This window comes from Polypterus senegalus, chromosome 18, assembly GCF_016835505.1.
Source record: "Polypterus senegalus isolate Bchr_013 chromosome 18, ASM1683550v1, whole genome shotgun sequence".
Taxonomy (NCBI): domain Eukaryota; kingdom Metazoa; phylum Chordata; class Cladistia; order Polypteriformes; family Polypteridae; genus Polypterus; species Polypterus senegalus.
Genome location: NC_053171.1, coordinates 40,254,380 through 40,277,669, shown reverse-complemented (window position 1 = coordinate 40,277,669; position 23,290 = coordinate 40,254,380). Strand labels below are relative to the sequence as shown.

The window sequence follows — 23,290 nt, the reverse complement described above, 5'->3', positions numbered from 1 at the left end:
CTCCTATTTGATCTGTCCTGCCCATAGCCAATCGTGTCCAACAGTTCAACATGATTTTTATAAAAGCAAAACAAATTTTGGCAATATTTACACGGTTCATTATAAGTCATGGTCAGGTTCATAAAATACTCTGAGCCCAGTATACAAATACATATTAATTTTGTTCTCCAAATTATACTTTTAGATCTGTCCAAACTGTTACATTTGACCACACTACTGTGCAGCTTGTGCAATTTATGTCATCTGGGTGTCCACTGCCATAGTCAGAAACAGAAAAGCAAGGAATCAGGACATTATCAATGCTAAACTTATATCCCTCCTGTCATTCTAAATATGGCAGAGTAACAGAAATATTGAGCAGGCCTAAATAGAAGCATTATCTAGTTGAAATATACGTGTTGATGAGGGTGGTTTAGTGGTTTATGCTGCTTGCTCTGAGCTCTTGGCTGGTCTATAATAAATGCATGATTACATCCCGCATCTCATCAGCTTTCCATCCCTTGCTGCTAGACTAGGTTTTAATCTATGTCAGCTTTAAAATGGAGATCAGGAACATGCATATATTAAATGCAGATACTAATTACTAAAAATTGTGTTCAGTACTCGCATGCTTTTTGAAGAGAAGTAAAGGAAGTAAATATTTTGTGTGGTAACAATTTATCACAACTGTTTAGTCTTGTTCAGTGGAAGAGATGGCAAACTACAAGAATCTGTGGTGGGATTATACACAAAACCAAAATGAAGACCTCTTGAAACATCATTAATGTGTTAAAGCAAAACAGGAATTGGGCCTAACAGAGACAGAAAAACATCTTCTGATACTGAAATGATTCAGCAAGCCAGTGTAGTTAGTTAGCCACACTTCTGATGTCTTTTATGCTGTGTCCTCTCCTGTTATAAAGTTTCCTCTACTTCTCTCTGTCCTGCTCCATTTCCTCCAGGTGTCTTCCTCTTGCTCTTCTGTCTCTTGATTACTCTATCACCATAACTTTCCAACTTATTTGTGACCTTCCTGCTGTGCTCCTTCCCACGAGGAATCCATCTTTCCACTCTTCTTGCAGTCCCGAGTTGTCCATGCACCATACTTGTCTTGCCCATCTTCTCATTCTCGAGACGCCTATTTCACTCGGCTCCATCTGACCTGTCTTTCACATTTATGTTTACTTATTTGGTTTACACCTTTATCCAAGGAAATTTATAATATTTATGGTAAAATTGGTTAAATTTCTTTTGGTTTTCCAATTGGAGCACAGGCAGGTTTTCTCTCAAATCCTCGTTAATAATCGTTCTTGACCATCTTAATCCCATAATCCATCTCAAGCATCTTTGGTGAAACACATCCAGTCTTCTCTTAATTGCTTGGCCAAATGTCCAGCTTTCAGCTCCATACAAGGCTACTGCCACCATTAGTGCATCATAGACTCCTAATTTTGTCCATGGTTTGATGTCTCTGCGTCTCCAAAGTCCTCTTTCTAACTTGACATATACTGCTCCTGCCAAAACTAATCTCTTCACCATGTCCATCTCACAGCCACCTTAAGCCTCAAGCTCACTTCCCAAATATGTGAATCTTTCAACTCTTTTCAGCTCTTGATCTTTTCTGTTCATTTCTTCTTGTTCATCAACTTTCATCCATTTTGCTTTAGCTATGTTTTGTATGTAATCTGAGCTTCTCTGATTCTGATCCAAATACTCTAAACAGCTCTACTAATCCTGCTATAACTCACTGCCAGAAGCTCTGTACCATCTGTGTATTCAAGATTTTTCACCGGTGCTCATCCGATACCTAGCATGCCATTATTATCTGTTTCATCTGCCTCCCTCAGTACATTGTTCATTGTCAAGATGAACAACCATATTGACAGAATACACCCTTGACTACCTCCTATCCTGAGTCCAAACCACTCAGACCCTCTTTTTCAATTCTCACACTGTATCTGTATTCTCATACAGTTTGACTACCATCTTAATGATCTTCTCTGGTATACCATATCTTCTCATTATCACCCAAAGTCCCTCTCACCATACCAAATCATAAGTATGTTTAACATCTACAATGCCACGGGCCAGTGTAGGCAGCGACATACCTAAAAGGAAACAGTAAGGCTAACCACTATAGAAGGTGCAATGGAAATGAATGCACCGGGAACACAGAGGAGAGAGACATGGCATGCCTGTCCTGGAGGAAGACAATGCAATTCTCATAACACTCTAAGAGTGTCCGATGAGGTCCTGAGGATGACAGGTTACTTACCTCTGTGGCCTCAGGGTCAGGTAAGTTCCCAGAGTTACATCTTTTGATTTCAGATAATCATGGACTGGCAGGCGACTTTTTGTTTTGAAAGGTAGTCTACACTTCTTAACTCTTTCATGCAGCAGTACACACTACAGTGTAGGATTGAGAATAAAGAACAATCAAGGAAGCTGATTCCAATGCCATCACGCCAAAAGCACATGAAGTTAGATGCCAAGGTTTGTCTCTCACCGAAATGGTCATCTCCTTTCTCTCCTTCATGCCAGAACATCCCAGCTGCATTTGCTGCAAGGCAGGGCCCAAACTCTGGACAGGCCCTAGACCAGGGGTCTCCAATTCCAGTCCTGGGGCCTCATGTATAAACAGTGCGTACACACAAAAATGTTGCGTATGAACGTTTCCACGTTCAAATCGCGATGTATAAAACCTAAACTTGGCATAAAGCCACGCACATTTCCATGGTAGCTCCAACCCTGGCGTACGGAGGTTCTCCACTCGGTTTTGCAAACTGGTGGCACCCAGCATCAAAGCAGTGCTACTGTTCCTGTGTGGTTACCCTTTCTTTTTTAGATCCACATCCCTGACGCGGCTTCATGGCGAAAGGGGGTCAAACACCGTATTAGTATGGCGTTCCTAATAATCCTTTAGGTGAGTGGAATAATTAAACATGTACTACGAAGATTCACTCACCTAAAGGATTATTAGGAACGCCATACTAATACGGTGTTTGACCCCCTTTCGCCTTCAGAACTGCCTTAATTCTACGTGGCATTGATTTAACAAGGTGCTGAAAGCATTCTTTAGAAATGTTGGCCCATATTGATAGGATAGCATCTTGCAGTTGATGGAGATTTGTGGGATGCACATCCAGGGCACGAAGCTCCCGTTCCACCACATCCCAAAGATGCTCTATTGAGTTGAGATCTGGTGACTGTGGGGCCATTTTAGTACAGTGAACTCATTGTCATGTTCAAGAAACCAATTTGAAATGATTCGAGCTTTGTGACATGGTGCATTATCCTGCTGGAAGTAGCCATCAGAGGATGGGTACATGGTGGTCATGAAGGGATGGACATGGTCAGAAACAATGCTCAGGTAGCCCGTGGCATTTAAACGATGCCCAATTGGCACTAAGGGGCCTAAAGTGTGCCAAGAAAACATCCCCCACACCATTACACCACCACCACCAGCCTGCACAGTGGTAACAAGGCATGATGGATCCATGTTCTCATTCTGTTTACGCCAAATTCTGACTCTACTGTTTGAATGTCTCAACAGAAATCGAGACTCATCAGACCAGGCAACATTTTTCCAGTCTTCAACTGTCCAATTTTGGTGAGCTCGTGCAAATTGTAGCCTCTTTTTCCTATTTGTAGTGGAGATGAGTGGTACCCGGTGGGGTCTTCTGCTGTTGTAGCCCATCCGCCTCAAGGTTGTGCGTGTTGTGGCTTCACAAATGCTTTGCTGCATACCTCGGTTGTAACGAGTGGTTATTTCAGTCAAAGTTGCTCTTCTATCAGCTTGAATCAGTCGGCCCATTCTCCTCTGACCTCTAGCATCAACAAGGCATTTTCGCCCACAGGACTGCCGCATACTGGATGTTTTTCCCTTTTCACACCATTCTTTGTAAACCCTAGAAATGGTTGTGCGTGAAAATCCCAGTAACTGAGTAGATTGTGAAATACTCAGACCGGCCCGTATGGCACCAACAACCATGCCACGCTCAAAATTGCTTAAATCCCCTTTCTTTCCCATTCTAACATTCAGTTTGGAATTCAGGAGATTTTCTTGACCAGGACCACACCCCTAAATGCATTGAAGCAACTGCCATGTGATTGGTTGATTAGATAATTGTATTAATGAGAAATTGAACAGGTGTTCCTAATAATCCTTTAGGTGAGTGTATTTCAATGTTCCTTAAAAGTATTGAAGAATTGGTGTTCTAAGCTTACAGATGGCTTAACGTCTATTACAGAGCTGATTGTGTGGCAATTGGATATTTGGAGAAAGAAAAGTAAGGACAGGAATTGGGGGTTAGTACATTTGAAAGAGACAGGTCACGCACGGTGCTGCAAGCATCTTGTGTGAGACATGAACAATCACTGCGGCACCGTGTTCCAATGTTTAATAACATGCTTTAACTTCCATCATCATGAAAATGATATCAAGTATACATCTCAGTATTTTAATTATTCAGAGAGCTGTAATATCATGAATGTAATGTTCTGTTGGAAAAAGAGAAAGCTCAGAAGCAAGTAGTGATTCACACACAGAGCACATAGAAGATCAAATACAAAACAAAGTATTTAACGTGCTACTTTAGTTACGATGGGATTGAGAAACTAGTAAATTAAATGATTTAAAGATGAAGTTTATGATGTTCTACTTTAATGACAAAATAAACTACGTGATTAAAGTGGAAATTTCGAAATTAAAGTTGACATTTCGTGCTTTTTTCCCCACTGTGTGCCTATTTTTTTTTCTCTGTACCCTAATAAACTTTCATATGACACTCAGATGGTGGGCTACGACTCGCCTTTTCACGGCGTCTTTGATATCTGACAACTTTTTTTATTTCGGGCACTGTGCGACTTTGTGAACTTGAACTTTCGAGTTTCTCCGACACTCTATGTCACTCGATCAACTTCCTTTTGTTGTTTATACCACTATTTAAACCAACAAATAGTATGTATTTCCTTGCCTCCCCTTAGTATTCGCTGAAATTCTTCTATTTTGCCTCTTGCTTTTGCCATTGCCTTTTCACCGAATGCTGAGTTTAAGGGCTATTTATATTGATTTGAATATTTAAAGAAATGTAATTCTGGGAGGATTTGGGGCAGGACAGTAGGCATGTGCACGTGCGTTACTTATCACGCTGACCGGGATTTATGGAGCAGAAGAACGTGGAAGCTGGCGTTTGCACAGATTTATGCATCTGGATTTTTTTGTGCGTAATCACATTTCCACTTTTGTCCGTACGCCATGTTATAGTATGATTTCTACGCACACCGTTATGCATGAGGCCCCTGGAGAGCTACAGTGGCTGCAGGTTTTCATTCTAACCCTTTTCTTAATTAGTGACCAGCTTTTGCTGCTAATTAACTCTTTCCCGTAATTGTAATTGATGCACAACTTAAGACTCAGACCCCTTAATTATTTTTTTTTCCTTAATTAGCAACCAAACAATATTAAGACACAAAATGAACCAACACATAAACATCACACAATAACTGAAAATAAAGGTGAAGGCCTCAGTAATGTTCATCTGCTCAGGTCCATAAAACATTTTGACAGTGCTCTTAAAAAAGAAAACAGTTTTGGAAAAATCTGCCATGGCAGAATGAGTGCCGTGGAATTATATAACGGGTATAATTAGCAACGAAAATTGGCTTCAAGTTGAGAAACTGAATGAATGAAGGTTGGGGTTTGAGGCCCCAACTTAGTTGGTCATCTGCTGGCTCACTTCACATCAGATTTGTTTAGGTGCCACAGTAGCTCTACAAGACCAGACTTGCAGACCTCTGCCCCAGACCTTTTGTATATGATTTAGCTAAACGTTGACTACTGATAATTTCACCTCTAAGCTGGTGTAACCAGTTAGATACAGTGGGATGCAAAAGTTTGGGCAACCTTGTTAATAGTCATTATTTTCCTGTATAAATCGTTGGTTGTTACGATAAAAAATGTCAGTTAAATATATCATATAGGAGACACACACAGTGATATTTGAGAAGTGACCCCTGACCTACATACACAGATGAATCCTATAATGAGAAAGAGTATTTAAGGGGGTCAATTGTAAGTTTCCCTCCTCCTTTAATTTTCTCTGAAGAGTAGCAACATGGGGGTCACAAAACAACTCTCAAATGACCTGAAGACAAAGATTGTTCATCATCATGGTTTAGGGGAAGGATACAGAAAGCTGTCCCAGAGATTTAAGCTGTCTGTTTCCACAGTTAGGAACATATTGAGGAAATGGAAGACCACAGGCTCAGTTCAAGTTAAGGCTCAAAGTGGCAGACCAAGAAAGATTTCGGATAGACAGAAGCGACGAACGGTGAGAACAGTCAGAGTCAACCCACAGACCAGCACCAAAGACCTACAACATCATCTTGCCGCAGATGGAGTCACCGTGCATCGTTCAACCATTCAGCGCACTTTACACAAGGAGATGCTGTATGCGAGAGTGATGCAGAGGAAGCCTTTTCTCCGCCCACAGCACAAACAGAGCCGCTTGAGGTCTGCTCAAGCACATTTGGACAAGCCAGCTTCATTTTGGAATAAGGTGCTGTGGACTGATGAAACTAAAATTTAGTTATTTGGGCATAACAAGGGGCGTTATGCATGGAGGAAAAAGAACACAGCATTCCAAGAAAATCACCTGCAACCTACAGTAAAATGTGGTGGTGGTTCCATCATGCTATGGGGCTGTGTGGCCAGTGCAGGGACTGGGAATCTTGTCAAAGTTGAGGGATGCATGGATTCCAGCAGATTCCAGCAGATTCTGGAGACCAATGTCCAGGAATCAGTGACAAAGCTGAAGCTGCGCTGGGGCTGGATCTTTCAACAAGACAACGACCCGAAACACTGCTCAAAATCCACTAAGGCATTCATGCAGAGGAACAAGTACAACATTCTGGAATGGCCATCTCAGTCCCCAGACCTGAATATAATTGAAAATCTGTGGTGTGAGTTAAAGAGAGCTGTCCATGCTCGGAAGCCATCAAACCTGAATGAACTAGAGATGTTTTGTAAAGAGGAATGGTCCAAAATACCTTCAACCACAATCCAGACTCTCATTGGAACCTACAGGAAGCGTTTAGAGGCTGTAATTTCTGCAAAAGACGGATCTACTAAATATTGATTTCATTTCTTTTTTGTGGTGCCCAAATTTATGCACCTGCCTGATTTTGTTTGAACAATTATTGCACACTTTCTGTAAATCCAATAAACTTCATTTCACTTCTCAAATATCACTGTGTGTGTCTCCTATATGATATATTTAACTGACTGATTTTTTTATCGTAACAACCAACGATTTATACAGGAGAATAATGACTATTAACAAGGTTGCCCAAACTTTTGCATCCCACTGTAAAAGTGGGCCAAGGTGGTCTGTATTTTCTGGATTGAATCAGTGATCTTTTATGAGTTAATCATAAGGGATGTAAGGGAAAAACGAGGGAGGGGGGCAATACACAAGGGTCTAAGAAGTGAGCAACCACAGTAACAGGAAAAGATGATCATATTTAAAAAATAAATCCCTTAAGCCAAAAGTCCAACACCTCAGAAGGAAACTGCTGTTATATTAAGCTAAACAAAATGTTATTCCTTTGAAACAAAGTTCATATAACAAAATGTACATGTGGGCATGAACATGCTCCCTGACAACCTATGGAATATTGGCAGCCAAATGGCGAAAATGGCACATGTCAGCATCATCCCACATTATGCCAACATGTGACAAAATGACAAGATTAAAATAAACTGGAAAATTCTGATTATCACAGGGTTCCTGACCCATGCTCTGTAAATCAAAGTAACAGGCCCCTTTTTAACGTCGGAGGACCACCTTCCAAACTCATTGAGAGCGGCTGAGAGGGGGCACTGTTGCTAAGTGCATCACCTCTTTTCTCATCCACAGCACTGAGAAGACGACCACTGACTCCACCCACTTCTGGTCGGCACCCGGACGTCCCCAGGAGGAGGCATCTCATTTGGACCTGAGCTCCCAGATATCGACTCGCTGAAGCCCGAGAAGGCTGCTTACTTTGTGCTCTGTTTTTTGTTTTTTTGTGTTGCACCCTCAAGTGCCGCTTTGCTTGTCTGAAACGTACCTCAGATTAAAAGGGGTGACCCAGTTAGCAACCCAACATTCCTTTGGGACCCCTCTCGTGTCTTGCACAAATCCTTAAGGGTCAGGACAGCATCCTTGGCCAAATGAACGTTCCTGCATCACTAATTGTCAGCCCTGACCCCTTTAACTAAAAGCTTTGGCTATCATTTTGGGGAAGGCCTTAGAAGTGAACCCATGATGAAGTTTAGAAGGTTGTCCTCTAGTTGGGGTACAGACTTGCTAGCAAGGAAGAATTGAGGTTGCATTGTGTAAGTAAGGGAGACTATGGCTTTTACTTTAGTACTGTTTTTTGTTTCCTTACTTCTCTAGGGTTAAATAATTAATTGCACTCATTTGACGTTTTTTTCACTTCTTTTTACATTTTTCACAGACTGAACCCTCTCCTTTGACTCCTAGCTTTAAGTCTTTTAAATTCAATTTGTTAACCTACATTGCATTGCGAGAAAAGCATTATATCAATGTAAAGAATTATTATTATTAATGAAGGAAATTCAATGATGTAAAAAGAATGTGAAACGGCAAGGCAGCTTACATAGGAACATCGATGGAAAAAAATGACATTCTGCGGCTGTGCTGTGCTGACGGACTCCGTAAACATTTACGGCTTTCATTAGCTAAACACTACAACTTGTTTCTTGTTGATTTTGAATGGAACAGTGAAAACAGGATTATGCTTTCAAAAGGATTTCTCATCATATTCTGGATAGTTTAAAATGTCTTACAAAACCAAAGAATTAATTTAATTAACATACAAGACAGTTTAAAAGAATAACACGAAAGGTTTGTTGGAATCTGAGGAGAAATAGAAGTCCAGCTCCGACTATGTCTCCATCTCCTTAATAAACAAATCGTAGGTGAGTTTGTCTGCTTTCCGTCCCGTCTGACTCTTCCTTTCCAGAAACAGTCCTTTCATGTCCCGACGTGGCAGTGCGATGCTTCGGTCCCACTGGGGTTCTTCAATTTCTAGAAGCTCCCTGATGTGCCGTGAAACTGCCTAAAAGTAAGTGTTAAGAATTTTTTTTAGTCAGAGTTGGGATTTTAGAGCATCAGGGAGAGACATCCACAAATTAAACAACCTGCCATATTGTTAACATTCATTGATTTAAAACAACGCTCATCATGAAGGGCAACATATACAAGGCAAAATAAACACCGACTCATTGGTCACTTTTTATGTTTTAGCATTTGTGCTTGAGGTTTGCTCCTTTTGCTCAACATTTATTGCCTGTATGGGCTGAAATCTTTTTAATGCCTTTTTTAGGCATTATACAATATACGTATTGTATCACCAGGGAAGCGCAGGGGCTCTCAGATAAAGTACTGGGGAGCCTGTCGCTTCAGGTTTTCAAAGATTTAAGTTCATATATTATGTGCCCCACCTTAAATTTAACATTTTCTTTAACTAGTTTACTGTATTTCTGCTTTTAATTTTCACACTAAACAATAAAAACATTATGCACTAACCCTGCTAAGAATCTTACTAATAAAACACAGTCGTCAGCTGTTTCAGTAATAAGTCCCATTCAGCCAATTGTCTGTGTGTAATAAAACACAACTAATCCATTCAAGGAGCACGAGAGCCAGAGTCGGCAGGAACCATCAGCCATCAGCCCATCGCAGGGCCCACTCCTGCACACAGCCACAAAGCCAGCTTATACGCCCCAGTTCACCCGACACAAAGTTTTGGGATAAGTGAGGAAAACGAGAGAAATCCATCCTGAAATAGGGAAAATGTGCAAACGGCAGAGTGGACTGAGCCAATTCAGGAGCTGTGAGGCAATCACTGCACCACCATATTGAGTGTAAAACACTTAACTAAATTGTGTTGATTTCTGGACTGCCACCACAAAGCATCGGACAGCCAATGCATTAATAAACACGATTCATGAACCAATCAAACTAACTGAATGATTACTTCAGAAACTACAGGAAGTGTCACTTATTGAACCCAATTAATGGATTGACAAGTTAACATATTAATTGAACAAAGTTCCGATTTAAACTAATTGCTTGTGGTTATAAAACCACACCAAACAGTCACATAAACTATCAGGCTCAGTTATGGCCTTTTCCAGTATGCACCCTGGCCAGCCTGGAATGTTAGCTCCACGAATGGACCGGGTTCAACACCAGGAAATTCACTGTGCAAAACTCGTTCCATGTAAAGTGCTGCTTCAAAGCCACGACTCTGCTTATTTTAAAGAATCTTTCAGTATAGAAATCCAAGACGAGCTTCTGCCAGGAGACCTCAGGTTAAATTTGAAAGGGCAATTGGCTGAAGTTACGTCAGTGCTGTTGTCTTCTCCAAATACTGCTGGAGGGGGCAGACGGTTATGGAGGACTGCAATTCAAAGGTCCCAGGGTTGAGTGGGGCAGCAGCTACAGGTGTCCATCATGGCTGGGGTCAAGCAGCTGTGGGATCTCATTGCCAGGGTGTGGTAGCTTTTAATAACATTAAGATAATACTGATTTGATACAATAAACCAATCAGTGTTTAGTGAGGAGCTTCTCTTCCCCATAGCAGAAAGTCATTTGGAGCAAAGCTTCTCCTCACAGAACCTAGGAAATATTTTTCTCAGACTGATATAGCATTGGAATATAATTAAAAAGCAAGAATATATAATAAAAAGGAAAACAAAAAAGTGTAACATTATAATAAAGTAGGAATTATATATATATATATATATATATATATATATATATATATATATATATATATATATATATAATATACTATATATGGTAGATGAAGGTATAATAAGCACATTAGCAGTACAAAGCTTATGGTATACACACCTGAGTGGTAATGTTTAATAATGGTGGACATCATGGCTGCCTACACATACTTATACTATTTTTCATTTACTTATTTGCTTATTTTATTCATTCATAAACCCAACTACTAAAAACAGAAATATGAGAGTGTGTTTATATATATATATATATATATATATATATATATATATATATATATATATATATATATAATGTTATAAGCAGTCTTCAGAATTCTCACCTTCATGTCTTCAAAGTCTGTTATGCCAATTCGAGGAAGTGTGGAGCAGTCAATAAAGATTAATTTTCTACCATCAATGAAGTTATCTGTAAAACACTCCTGAGGAAAATTGTCATGTTATTAACTACACAGCCTTTAAAATTACAAGCACAAAATAATTCATGGAAATAATAAAGAAGAAACAACACTGGGATGAAAAAAAATGTCAGAATGTAGAGAAAATATAAACGCAGGGAGAACATGCAAATTCCATACAGATAGTGGCCATCAGTGCTAGCCATTGTAACAACACCGACATGTGCTTGAGTGAAAATGAATAGTTTGATTGGAAAAGGGGAAATCCTGTCAAAATTATAACTTGGCTTTTTTTTTTTAAATACATACAAACTTTTTTTTTTTTTAAATACATACTTTATTAATCGCAGTTGGCACAAAACAGGGTGCAATAATATTAGGAGCTAGAGTTACGACTGCTGGAGGAAAGGAGCCTCTGCACACAACTGCAAGCAGATTTGCTCAGATATAGCGCCTCTGTCTGCACTCAAACCAGCAGCTTCAGCTACGTGCTGCGCCACAGAGTCACTCATAGGTCACCATTCATTAGTGATATCCTGCAAATATGTATCACGGTTGAACTGTACTATGATTCTCTTCGTCTCATTTTGTTTCAACCCAGACTGGGAAAAAAAAAGAAAAAACTTAAAAGCAACATCGGTCCCATCAGAATCGTCAGTGTACTGCAGCAACACTCGGCACGTTTAGTACTGTTTACTGTTTATAGTTACCGGGTGCCAAAAACAGCAAATTTCTAGTAACAAATATAAAATGAGTTAAGCCATATTTTTTGCAATAACTCTCATCTTTACCTTGTATTGAGGGAAACCGAGGGACTCGATCCATTCCGAGACCGCCTCGCAGTTCCAGTGCAGGAAGTCCGCCATGATGTCAAGCCGCGTCTCGTTGCCAAGGATACCTGGCTTGTGGATTGAGCTGCATCTGAAGTCATAAACCGGTATATTTGAAACTAAGAATTGTAAGATAACATATCACGAGCACATCGGCATACAGTAAAAAGTAAAAACTTTACATTTAATTTCGAGGAAACGAAAAGTCTGATCTAACTTTATCACATCTTAAATTCAGAACTGCAAAATGCTGCGAAATATGTTTACTGTATATATGGGTCAGTGGGGGGGTGGGGGTTGCGTGTACTGACTGGGCCATATTAAGGGTGACATTTAAAAGAGCACGCGGAAGGCGAGCTATATAGTGTCCAGGTCAGGGTTTGCATTTTGTGTCTGCAGCGCTATTGTGTCACCTCCGTTAATGAATCACACTGGTGACTAACGTGTACGCGTCATTAGCTGCAACAACCTTGTTTTACATGTTAGGTCAGTGTTTCCCAAACTCGGTCCTGGGGACCCCCTGTGGCTGCAGGTTTTTGTTCCAACCAGATTCTTAATCAGTGACAACACCTGATAGCACTGAGCTCATTTAATTAGCTGGTATTTTTTTTCTTTTTATTCGACATTCAGAAAAGCTTAGCAGCGTGATTTTCACATTTATATGACATTTATAAATATTTCTGCTTTTGTTATAAATGCTTAACTCTCTTTTGTTGATTTCAGTATATGTTGCCCTTTCTCTGTTTTCCCCCTTCGTTGTATCTTAATAATGACAATTTCAGATGAGCAGATGAGACACGCTGGCAAACAACACACTGAATATTCAAAGGCTGCAACTACTTTAGAGTCAGACCCACTAATTAGTAAATAATTAAACAATTAGAACACCTAGAAAAGTAGAATGAAAATCAAAATAAGGATTTTGTTAAAATGAAAAAAAAATACATTATTCCTATATAACTGCTTGGTACATTTTAAGATATATATTTTTTAGTTTTCAAATTTCTATAATCCTCCCTAAACACAGAACTTGGGAAATATCAGTTCACTTAATTAGCCCAGGAGTTCAATTAGAAACAGAAGCTGGTTGGAACAAAAACCTGCAGCCACAGGGGGTCCCCAGGACCGAGTTTGGGAAACACTGTGTTAGGTGGAGTAAAAAACACGCAGCCACAACAACCACCCGGAACCCGAGTGTGAGAGTAGAATTTGCCCGACCTGCGAGAGACGATCAAGCGCCGGCCGTCGTGTTAAGTTTCCTGGTGGTCTCATTACCCGTCATTTATTCAATTACATCCATTTGGACTAATACAATGGTTTATCCTGCTCTGGTACCTAATTCCGCTCATCTTCTGCTTTTTAGAACTTGCAACTGAAACGAAAAGGCATTTACGAAGTTGGAGACAATCCCGTTAATGTTACAGAATATGGTAGCATTTAATGAGCCTGCAGTTAGCAGACACCACTTTTCATTACACTTGCCCATTTTTAAATGTGTTACTTTTTCATTATTTCACACATGGAGGAAGTGTTTTAACGTAAAGATCGACTTTGGAAATTCAACCAAAAATAATCCATAGACGGATGATGTTTTGAACATTTTTGGAAGCTGTGTGTGCCTGCGGTAAAATCTTGAGAACACCACAAGAGGACAAATGGACCGACTTTTAAGAAATTTTGGGGACAACTTGCAATCGATGGTCAAGAGTTTAATACGCTTTGACTGAACTACTACTTCGCTTTTAATTCTTAAAATTCACGTTTTTTTAAAAAGTTTATACCAACATCAGTCAATCCACTAGTCAATTATCTTTGAAAGAAGTTTAAACGACTTTTGTAAATGTTGCGACATCTTCAACATTCATACATTTAGATAAATGTACACTGTAAACTCTACTTATGCTGTAAATAAGGAAATTAACCAAGCGCTTGCAGATCTTTAAAATCCTATTTGAGGTGATACAGTTGCATTAAAAGCTGGGATTGGCATCCGATTAAGACATTAGCAGTTATTGTCACAGTGGGCGCAGTTCACAATATCGCTCGCATATTGAACAAAGACAAGGGGTTTCAGTCGTACAAACCTTTAAAAAGCAAAGCATAATTCCAGACAAAAGAAATTTGAGTAGCCACCCTGTGGCAAGAGACGACAATGATGAACTGAATATTTAACAGCAGGCTTTAAGGGAAACCTGTCCCTACTTCCGGTTAGAACCTTTACCCATAATTCCAGTTTTGTAGGTACAGTACTACTAAATTCCATCACTTTCTACTTTTGATTCCTCTTTTACTTGGAATCGTCAAAGTTTTATCACGCATCGTTAACAGCCGAGCGCCAGACACGACATTACCGTAAATTTATACTGTACAAGCAATGTAATTCTTTTTGTCAACTGTGCCGATACGGCGATTGACGTTTAAAAAGCAAAAATGGGTACTTAATTAAGCACCAGTAACAAGATAGAGAGAGAGTTTGGGGGCATGAGCTGATTACAGCGCTTTGCCGCACCCACCACAAGGTAAACCACCCGGATTGGGACCCGAGTGCAGCCATGAGACGAGTGATACCTTGGCACCGCACTGCAACAGTGTGAGGTTTCTTACAGTAGCTGGAGTTCCAATCCTGCCACCAACCCCCAGATTTTCCCTTGTAAATTGGGGGACCTGCTTGCAGGGCTGGATGCAGGTTAACGACCCATACGCTCAAATCACAATTTAGAGGCCACAATGAATGAATCTACCTGCACACCAATTTTGGAACGTGAACATTGATAGATCTTTTGTTACTGGGGGGAAAGGTGGCTTTTTCATATTTTATGGTCAGCCTATGCACAAGTGCCTTGGTTTGTGACTTTAATAATCTGGTCATCCTGCCGTAAAGCTGCCACTGTGAAAGCACCCAGGCAACAGTTGTTGTCTACATAGCCTCTCCAGTCTTATCTTTTAATTCCTTCAGAGTTTTCAGAAAGGTCTTACTTTCCTCCCTCATTACTGTTTTTGCCTTTTCATGGATGATCTGCTCTAGGCAGTTTTCCAGCTGTCCCATACTATTTCCAGATCTTAATATCTGATTTAACTGGGCTTGGATATTCAGTGACGTTTCATGTATTCATCACCTTTTCACATAGTTGCTTGGAATGTTCTTTTTGACTCCATTGTGTATGTTTGTGTAGGCTTTCAACCTCATAGACTTGAGGTCGTGGGTTCAAACCCCACTAATGAGGCTGTATGACGTTGAGCAAAATGTCAGTTCACCTGCCTGTGCACAGATTAGGAAAACAAAAGAAATTAACTGTATCATTCAACAGTTTGAAGTTGCATTGAATTCGTCAGTCCAATAAGTAAATGTAATATCCAGCAGAGATGGCCTGCCATGATGTTCCAATGTGAATCATTGATCAATGATGTCACCACCAGTTAGACGTTGCAAACTGTTCGATGATATGGTTTCTGTCAATTTTCCTTGCGGAAAGCAACACGCAAACGTTAAGGCTTATACAAAAATTAATTTAGCAAAAAGTGTTACTTTACATGAGGTTGTGAAAACGTATTCATTTACTTTTAATGATGCTGCGTTAAAATAAGGATTAAAATAATATTTCAGAGAACAGTCCTGGACATCTTTAAATAAATCACGTACTTTATTCCTTCGAATGACGCCCCCCAAAAGCTCCGTTTTTCTACTATTTCCCCTCCTGCTCAGTACAAACGGCCCTCATCATCGATAAGCGTCGAAGAACGTGGGCACGGAGACGTGCACGCGCGCTCCCTCGCTCCCTGTTCGATCATTTCCGGCTGTTTTCGGACCGTATGTTTGCTCGTACACGCGCGGCAGGCTGTTTGGTTTATGTGAACGCGCTGCGCGTCTCTCGGCAACCCGGTTCGATCGAGTGCAGAGACTACGAGCCAGCAAGCTACTTCGCCGTCCATCGGGGCTGTGTTGCCCTGCCCAGCAGAGATGGAGAATGAAGGTAAGATTTGATTAAAATCAAATTAACAATTTTTTCAGTCGACAGGCATTAGCAGGGTTGCCCAAAACAGATCATTTCCTGAAGGAAGCCGCGACACAGACAGAGGCTTTGCAGTCTGATGCGCCGTTACGACACACGGACGCTTGGCCAAATGATGGCAGATGTTATTGATATTTATAAATCATATTTGGGAAAAACCGGCAAGCTTCTATCATGTGTTTTCGAGAGCGTAAGTCAGGAGTCCTTGTGTGTTTCCTACCCGTTTTTGAAAAGTCAGGTCATCTTAAACCCGAATTTGGCAGATGAGTAAACTGACTGTCAGTCCGTGGCCCAAATGTTCTGTGATGGTTCTTTATATGGACTGCTTTTAGGCCACCGAGGAAGCCGCCACCTTTGGCTAATGCTGTAGAGGCATTAGCTGGCATACACATTTAACTCGAGAATGTTAGAAGGGGCGTCCAGAGATTAGGCGCCGTCAGATCACTAAACAATCCTACTGCCACTGTGATCAAGAAGAAATTAAACCAGCATAAGAAATACATTTGTTGGAAAAAGTGTGGAAATCAGCCTTAGCACCCAGCACGGAGAAAGGAGAAGTTTTTATATGCATTGTATGCTCATTCCCACTACAACTGGCCAAGCATACATTTTTGCAAACTCCACCTTTTTACAGTTTCACTTATTTTCAAAACCTTCTTTTCTAGAATGAGTTAACAGTAAGCTAGATGTTAGTATAATGGGTAAAATGGAACATGCCAACCCTGGATCAGACACCAGGACATCAAAGAACATGAAAGTAAAATGAGTCTCAACTTGAAGGCTGTGTTATTTTAGCAAGTTGTTAGGGAGAAAAATAAGACCGGCATAAATCGTGCACTCAAGCCAACTCTCACAGATGATAAGTAGAGAGTGACCAATCCATCTGAAAAATATATTTGTACTCTATTAGAAAGAAAAAAAAACAAACAATTATAGTGGTTTCCACTTTATATTGAATAAAAAATGCTAGTGCTGCAGACAGTAAAATGACCATTACTATCCCACTGCTTCTGGAAGTTTGGCCTTAATCCCACCAGTTGAGTCATAAGAGGTGGCTTGAGGGGCTGATTTCAGACATATAACCCCTGATCGTCGACAGCCCAAGTCTCCGTGTTAAAGTTAAGTATGCCCTTAGTCCCAGAACTTCTATGGCCTTACCTTATAGTTTCTCTCATTCACCCCTCTGACAACATCCACAAACAGCATGAAAACTCTAAGCTGGACACCAAACCCCAACATCAACAGCTCAAAAACTCCAAGGGGACCCCACCCTGGCTGTCAGAGAGCTGGGACTAAGCCTCCCAGTAAGTGTCCCTGAAACCCACCTTGATCAATATTTGTGTAGCTTTCTATGTAATCCTTGTCCTCTGTGGGTTCCTCTTCAAGTTTTCTTTTTTTTTTCCTCTGATATTCTAATCATGTTAGGCTAATTAGCGGTTCTCAACTGGCTGGGAGTAAGTGAGTGAGCCCTTTTGTACGAGTTTGCCCTTTGATAGATTGGCGTTGTGTCCAGGGCATTCTCATTTTATACAAAAATAGGTTAGAAGCAGTAAAAATGCAATGTAACCTGTTTAGTTTGCCTTTTACCCTGTTTTTACACATAAGCATAAAAGAAATCCATCTTTACATTTACCGAATTTGTTCAATTCAAGTAAAGCATTATGCATTTCTTTTCACATTATACATCTCAGTTTACCGATGAACAGACACAACATTATCATTTGTTACAAGCAGCAATGTGTAGCACACACCAAAGATATGACGTCATCATGTCCATCCATTTTCTGCAGCTTATTCAGGTCCAGGGTTGTGGGGACAACATTCTATGTAAAGAAGCTCAGACACCCCTTTTCCCTACCACCTCCTCCTTCAACTCCTTTGGAGGAACACTGAGGCGGTCCCAGTCCAGCTAAGAGAGATGATCTGTCATATCGTGCCCTGTGTCTGCTCTGAGGTCTCCTCCTGGTTGCACATGTCCACAACAGCACTTTCAGGAAATGTCCAGGAGACATCCTAATCAGGTACCCAAACCACCTCAACTGGATGCTTTGGAAATGTAGGAACAGCAGCTCTAATTTGTGCTCCTCACCCAAACTCTAAGGCTGAGCCCAGATACCCTGTGATGGAAGCACATTTCTGCCATTTGTATTCACAATCTAGTTCTTTTGGTCACTACTAGGACATCTGAGCTTCTTTACTCAGACTGCTGTCCCAACAACCTGGACCTGGATAAGCTGCAGAAAATGGCTGGATATGATGACATCACATAAAGGTAGGAATGTAGATCAACCAGTAAATCGAGAGCTTTGTCTTTTGGCCCAACTCTGTCTTCACCATGATTGACTGGTACAAAATCCGCATGTTTGTGGATGCCGCTTTGATCCACCTGTCAATCTTCCACTCCCTTCTTCTCTCACTCATGAAGAAGACCCAGAGATACTTAAACTCCACCACTTAAGGAAGCACCTCATCCCCAAATTGGAGAGGGCATTCTACCGTTTTCTGGCTGAGATCCATGATCTCTGACTTAGAGGTGCTGATCCTCATCCTGGCTGCTTCACACTTGACTGGCAACCACCCCATTGCATTTCTGAGGTACAGGTCAATGAAGTTAATAAGACCACCTCTACTGGAAAAAGAAGATATGCGAACTTGGGGTCACTGAACTGAACACCTTCCATTATTTGGCAGCGCCTAGAAATTCTGAACACACAGTAAAAGTTATGAACAGAATCGAGGACACACAGCAGCCCTGGCAGAGTCCCACATCCACTAAGAACAAGTCTCACATACTGCTATGCCCACCAGGCTTTCACACTGGTAGTGCAGGGACCAAATAGAATGCACCCCATACTCCAGAAGCACCCTCCAAAGGACATCTCAAGGACACAAAGCACTTACGGACTGGTTGGGTATACTCCCATAAACCCTCAGGAATTCTTGTAAGGGTAGAAAGCTGATCCTGTGTTATATGACCAGGACAAAATCCATTTTGTTCCTCCAGAATCTGAGGTTTGCCCAACAGCCGGACTCTCCTTCTCAGAACCCTAGTATAGGTCTTCCTCAGGATGGTGAGGAGAGTGACTCCCCATAAACTTGGAACACACCTTCCAGTCCCCTTTCTTAAAGATGTGGATCACCACTCCAGAGGCACTGTCCCTGGGGGAACCATGTCACCACAGAAGAGGAAAAACAGAAAATCCAGCATGATGTTGAATCATGGGGAAAAACAGATGTCTGCTGGCCAGCAAGGCCAAGCTGAGAAGACTAATGATAAACAAAGCTGTGCAGGCATGTATCTAAAAATGTGGCCAGCAGCTGAGCCAGCGCATATCTAAGTTTCTCCTGTCTACTGTGATGCCATGTCCAATATACAGGAGAAGCCACTTGACCAATGGCTGTAGTGATGTGTAAGTAATACACATGGGGAAAAAAATCAGATTGGCGTAACACTGACACCCACTATGCATTTTATGAACCTTCTTGTTCAGCAACAGGGGGGCCATAACACATCCTGACTTCACTGGTGCAGGGCCGGAATTAACTCTGAATGGGACACCACTCCACCACTGACCACACTCACTCTTGCGTCTGTACAGTTGAATCAATAATTGAATTTACAGGCAACGTGTCACCATGCCAGCCCTTAAAGATAAGCTTGGTATAGAAACCAAAAGCCAAGAATGATGGTCTAGATTTCATATTTTCTTAGAAATCATTGTTTAGAGGCCAGTTAAATACCGACTTACAGTAAGCCTGAGTGTTGTGATAAAAAATGACAGGCTAATGAAAAACGTGAAAGTGTTGAAGAAAGTTGTTTCATTAACTAAATATAGTCTTACCACTGCTGACTCACAGCCCGGGGGGATTGATTGAAGTGCCAGCCAAGTCATGGTCTCTGTGGAGTTTGCACATTTTTCCCCTGGTGCTCTTTCTCCATCATTCTAAAATTGTGCGTGTTAGGTGAGTTATTGACTCTCTAAGGTTCCCAAATACTGGCCTGTGCATGAGTGGACCCTGTGATGGGTTGTCTAGCTTTGCCCCCAGTGCTCCAGCTCCTTCAGTCCTAAACCTAGCTAAGGGAGTTCAATAATGGATGGGTGGAACTCTCTAATAATAAAGTATACTTTAGAATAGTGAGCTAAAGATAGTGAAGAGGAGTTCAATGACAGTTGAACTGGTCAGTTCTACAGGTTGACCAAAGGAAACAAGTAAAGTGGCTTATAAACAACAGCACTAAAATCTTTAGCTGGTCTGTTAAAAAAAATACAAAATGAAAAGCAGGTGCAGGTGACCATTGCCACATAGCGGGGTTATTGTTGTGTGCCTTTTAGCTTGGAGCAGTCACTGTCCACTGAGCACACAGGGTTTATATGAAACACTTGTGCACAAATGTTATCAGATTAATCAACTTCCTATACTTCAACATTAAAAAAGGAAACCTTAAAGCAGTCCTGTTTGCATTGTGGCTGCTTGCTTTACTGTATCAGTAACTTATTTCATTTCTCAAGTTCTTAAATAATACAATGGAGGTGACACAGAGTAGCAGGATCACCCTTTGGCTTTTGCATTTTATACAAAGAGGCTCACAATAACAAGCAAGTGAGTCCAAATAAGTTTTCCCTGTTAATGATTTATGAAGGCCCAGATGATTTGGTGGGTTTCTTTGCTGGGAAAACGTAGCGCGATTCCCTCGGAAGTTAGGTGAGTGACGCCTCACATTTATTCCATCTGTTTTTAACTAAAATGTGCTCTGTATGGCTTGATGTGGAGAGCTGACAGCTGTGTTAAACCAGCAGATTGCCCCCAGTAGTCTTCTTTTAGAGATTTTCAAATACAGTAGGTAACCTTTTGACCCTTTTCAGAACATTATAGTTGGTACCTGTACGATGATAACGCCATCGTAGAAGCTTGATGGCATAGCAGCCATATTTCCAGGAGACCGGGTTCAAATCACAGCTTGGTCACTGCTTGTGTGTGGAGCAGACATGCTCTCCATTTATCTTTGGGTGCAGTGGTTTTTCCCCCCAGGATTTCAAAGATGGATGTTTTAGGTGAATTGGTGCTGCCAAAGTGACCCCATGTGAGAGTGCTGTTTGAATTGCCTCCAGTTCCCCACGACCTTTAATTTGTTAAGTGGATTCAATAGATGGATGGATAATTGTGAAACATTGTATGCTTCATACCAAACCAAATCCTCATCCTGATGAGCTATTCAAACCCTTCTTTATTTCAGAGATGGAGAATCTCGACCCAGTCTCAGCAGTGAATTCCCGTCTGGCTGCTTTGTCTCTCTCTTCATTTCCAGGAATCACATCTGAGAATTGTCAGCATCATTCCCAAGAGAGGTATTTGCTGTTATAACTCACAGTTAAAGAGATAAAAACAAAGAGTCAGGTCCCAGGCTATCTTTTGTTGTTTTGTCTCATGTAAGCTTTAAATTGATGGTCTTTGTCAGAAAAAGGTTGACTACTTTAAATGTCAGCCTACAACTGTGAGAGACACCAGGGAACAGCAACAGTAGGCTTGAAATCTTTGTGATTAGTGCCATCATACAATAAATAAGTACTGTATTCCTTCAGGAAGACGGCAACTAAATTCCAGTACTTGATGTGTGTCATTCTGTGAACTTGTACTTTTGAAAAGAGAGCCTCACTTGAATTTTTGTATTTGCTTCAGATTCATGAAATATACCAAAAAGAAATCTGTAGTGATGGCTGAGAAAAATTTGTAATCTCGTGCTTTTAGGGAGAATGACGATAATCCAGTCCCTCCTATCGGGACCCAACTCAAACAACAGGAAACGATATCAAAATGTCCATGAAAGAAATCTCAAATTAGTCATTTCCCATAATGGAAATGTCAGGTATCTAGTGAAATGATCACAACATCTCAAACGTGTGCTTTTACTGAAACATTGTTGAATACACCATTTGCAAAAAGTCATCTTTTGTAAAGTAGTAGTAGTTTTGAATTGAAGATCCACTTTCTCAACCCAACATTCTGTTTGTCTTCTCACAGTGGTACATAGAGGTGGTCTTTTCTGCTAGTTTTGATATCTCTCCTTCTTTCGTGTATTTTGTTTGTGAACCTTTCTGTGTTCCCTTGATTTTATTCATACAAAAGGTCAGAAATTTATGCTAAAACAAATTGATTAGAAGTATGACACAACTTAAGGGAAACAATGAAGAAAACCAACAGGGAAGGTTAACTCCATTTGATATGAGTGTCGAGACTGAAGGAGTATTCTGCTTGTCGAGTAGTAAGATAAGTAATGAACAGCAACCAGTTCCATTTTATCCTTGACTGGTTTATGCCGACGTTGTGGCCAGCCAGTATTTGTTCCTCCTTGCTGTCTATTCCGTGAGCAGCTCTCTGGTGGTGTCCTGAGACGCAGTGTCTATAAGTGCAGAATATCTTTAGTTGTAATATCCTGGGATTGTGCACAGATGAACAGTGTTTACTTTGTGCTTTCCCCAAAGGCTTCATCAAGCAGAAAATTCCCAACTTTCCGTGCAGACTTCTGAGCAGGAGGCACAGCCCTCAGGAGATGCTGCTTCAAAGCTCTGCAACCAATCATCACCTGCCAAGGTAAGTATAAGTTATTGCTGCTCCAAACCCGACTTCTTTGTGACAGTTACGTCTCTTCTGGTCACTGGCCATGTAATGCCGCCTCTATTTGCCTCAGATCTCTGATATCAAATTTCACTTCACTTTCATACATGGAAAGGGTAAATGGCTAAAACATTTGCTAATCGTTCTTGGATTCTGTGGATATGATGGCATACTAACGAGTAATGTGGATCATGTTTTGTTTTTAGAATCTTGAAGAAGGAAAAGCACCTACTTGGACTAATTCAACTCTTAGCCAGAATGTTCCTGCTGAGTCCGTGTATCGCTCTGACCCCCTCGCTCTTGAGGCTCGGCTTGCAGCAGAGAGCATAAAAGGTGATTTTTTTTACTTTAAACTCTATGAAGCAGCATTATACAGTAAAAGTATACATTAGCTGAATCACTGATTTGTTGCTTTTCTGTTTATTCTTATTTATCTTTAAATAGCCTCTGGCCCTCCATGACCCCTAATTAAATAAAATAAGCAGGATTAAGAATGTATCCATGTTTATTTATAGTTTTTTTTGGTGGGATGGTGGTGTAGTTGTTAGCCACACTGTCTCACAGCTTTAAAGTCCTGTGCTTGACTCCAGCCGAGTCACTACCTGTGTCACACTTCCACATTCCCCAAGTATC

At 40.8% G+C, this 23,290-nt stretch overlaps 2 protein-coding genes across 2 annotated transcripts in view; one reads left to right on the top strand and one right to left on the bottom strand.

The window, feature by feature from the left end:
- Positions 1-8,614: 8,614 nt before the first annotated feature.
- LOC120518753 (sterile alpha motif domain-containing protein 15-like) lies at positions 8,615-13,263 on the bottom strand. Its single transcript, XM_039741702.1, has 4 exons — positions 13,251-13,263; positions 11,994-12,123; positions 11,128-11,226; positions 8,615-9,105 (listed from the first exon to the last, which is right to left on the bottom strand). Exons 2-4 carry the CDS (start codon positions 12,066-12,068, stop codon positions 8,932-8,934), a joined length of 348 nt encoding a protein of 115 aa, XP_039597636.1. The 5' UTR covers positions 12,069-12,123; positions 13,251-13,263; the 3' UTR covers positions 8,615-8,931.
- A 2,572-nt stretch (positions 13,264-15,835) lies between these two features.
- tmed8 (transmembrane p24 trafficking protein 8) overlaps positions 15,836-23,290 on the top strand; it is a 33,279-nt gene continuing 25,824 nt past the window's right edge. The window contains exons 1-4 of the mRNA XM_039741493.1: positions 15,836-16,003; positions 21,279-21,390; positions 22,525-22,633; positions 22,864-22,990. Of these exons, the coding sequence (XP_039597427.1) occupies positions 15,991-16,003; positions 21,279-21,390; positions 22,525-22,633; positions 22,864-22,990 (361 nt within the window). The 5' untranslated portion in view covers positions 15,836-15,990. The remainder of the gene's footprint in view (positions 16,004-21,278; positions 21,391-22,524; positions 22,634-22,863; positions 22,991-23,290) is intronic.

Bases quoted from the DNA above. Each gene is read 5' to 3' on its own strand.
- LOC120518753 (XM_039741702.1), bottom strand. From the start codon at position 12,068: ATGGCGGACTTCCTGCACTGGAACTGCGAGGCGGTCTCGGAATGGATC. The intron at 11,227-11,993 runs GTAAAGATGAGA...AATTTTCCTCAG, and splicing joins TCGGTTTCCCTCAATACAAG to GAGTGTTTTACAGATAACTT. The intron at 9,106-11,127 runs GTGAGAATTCTG...ACTTACTTTTAG, and splicing joins CAGACTTTGAAGACATGAAG to GCAGTTTCACGGCACATCAG.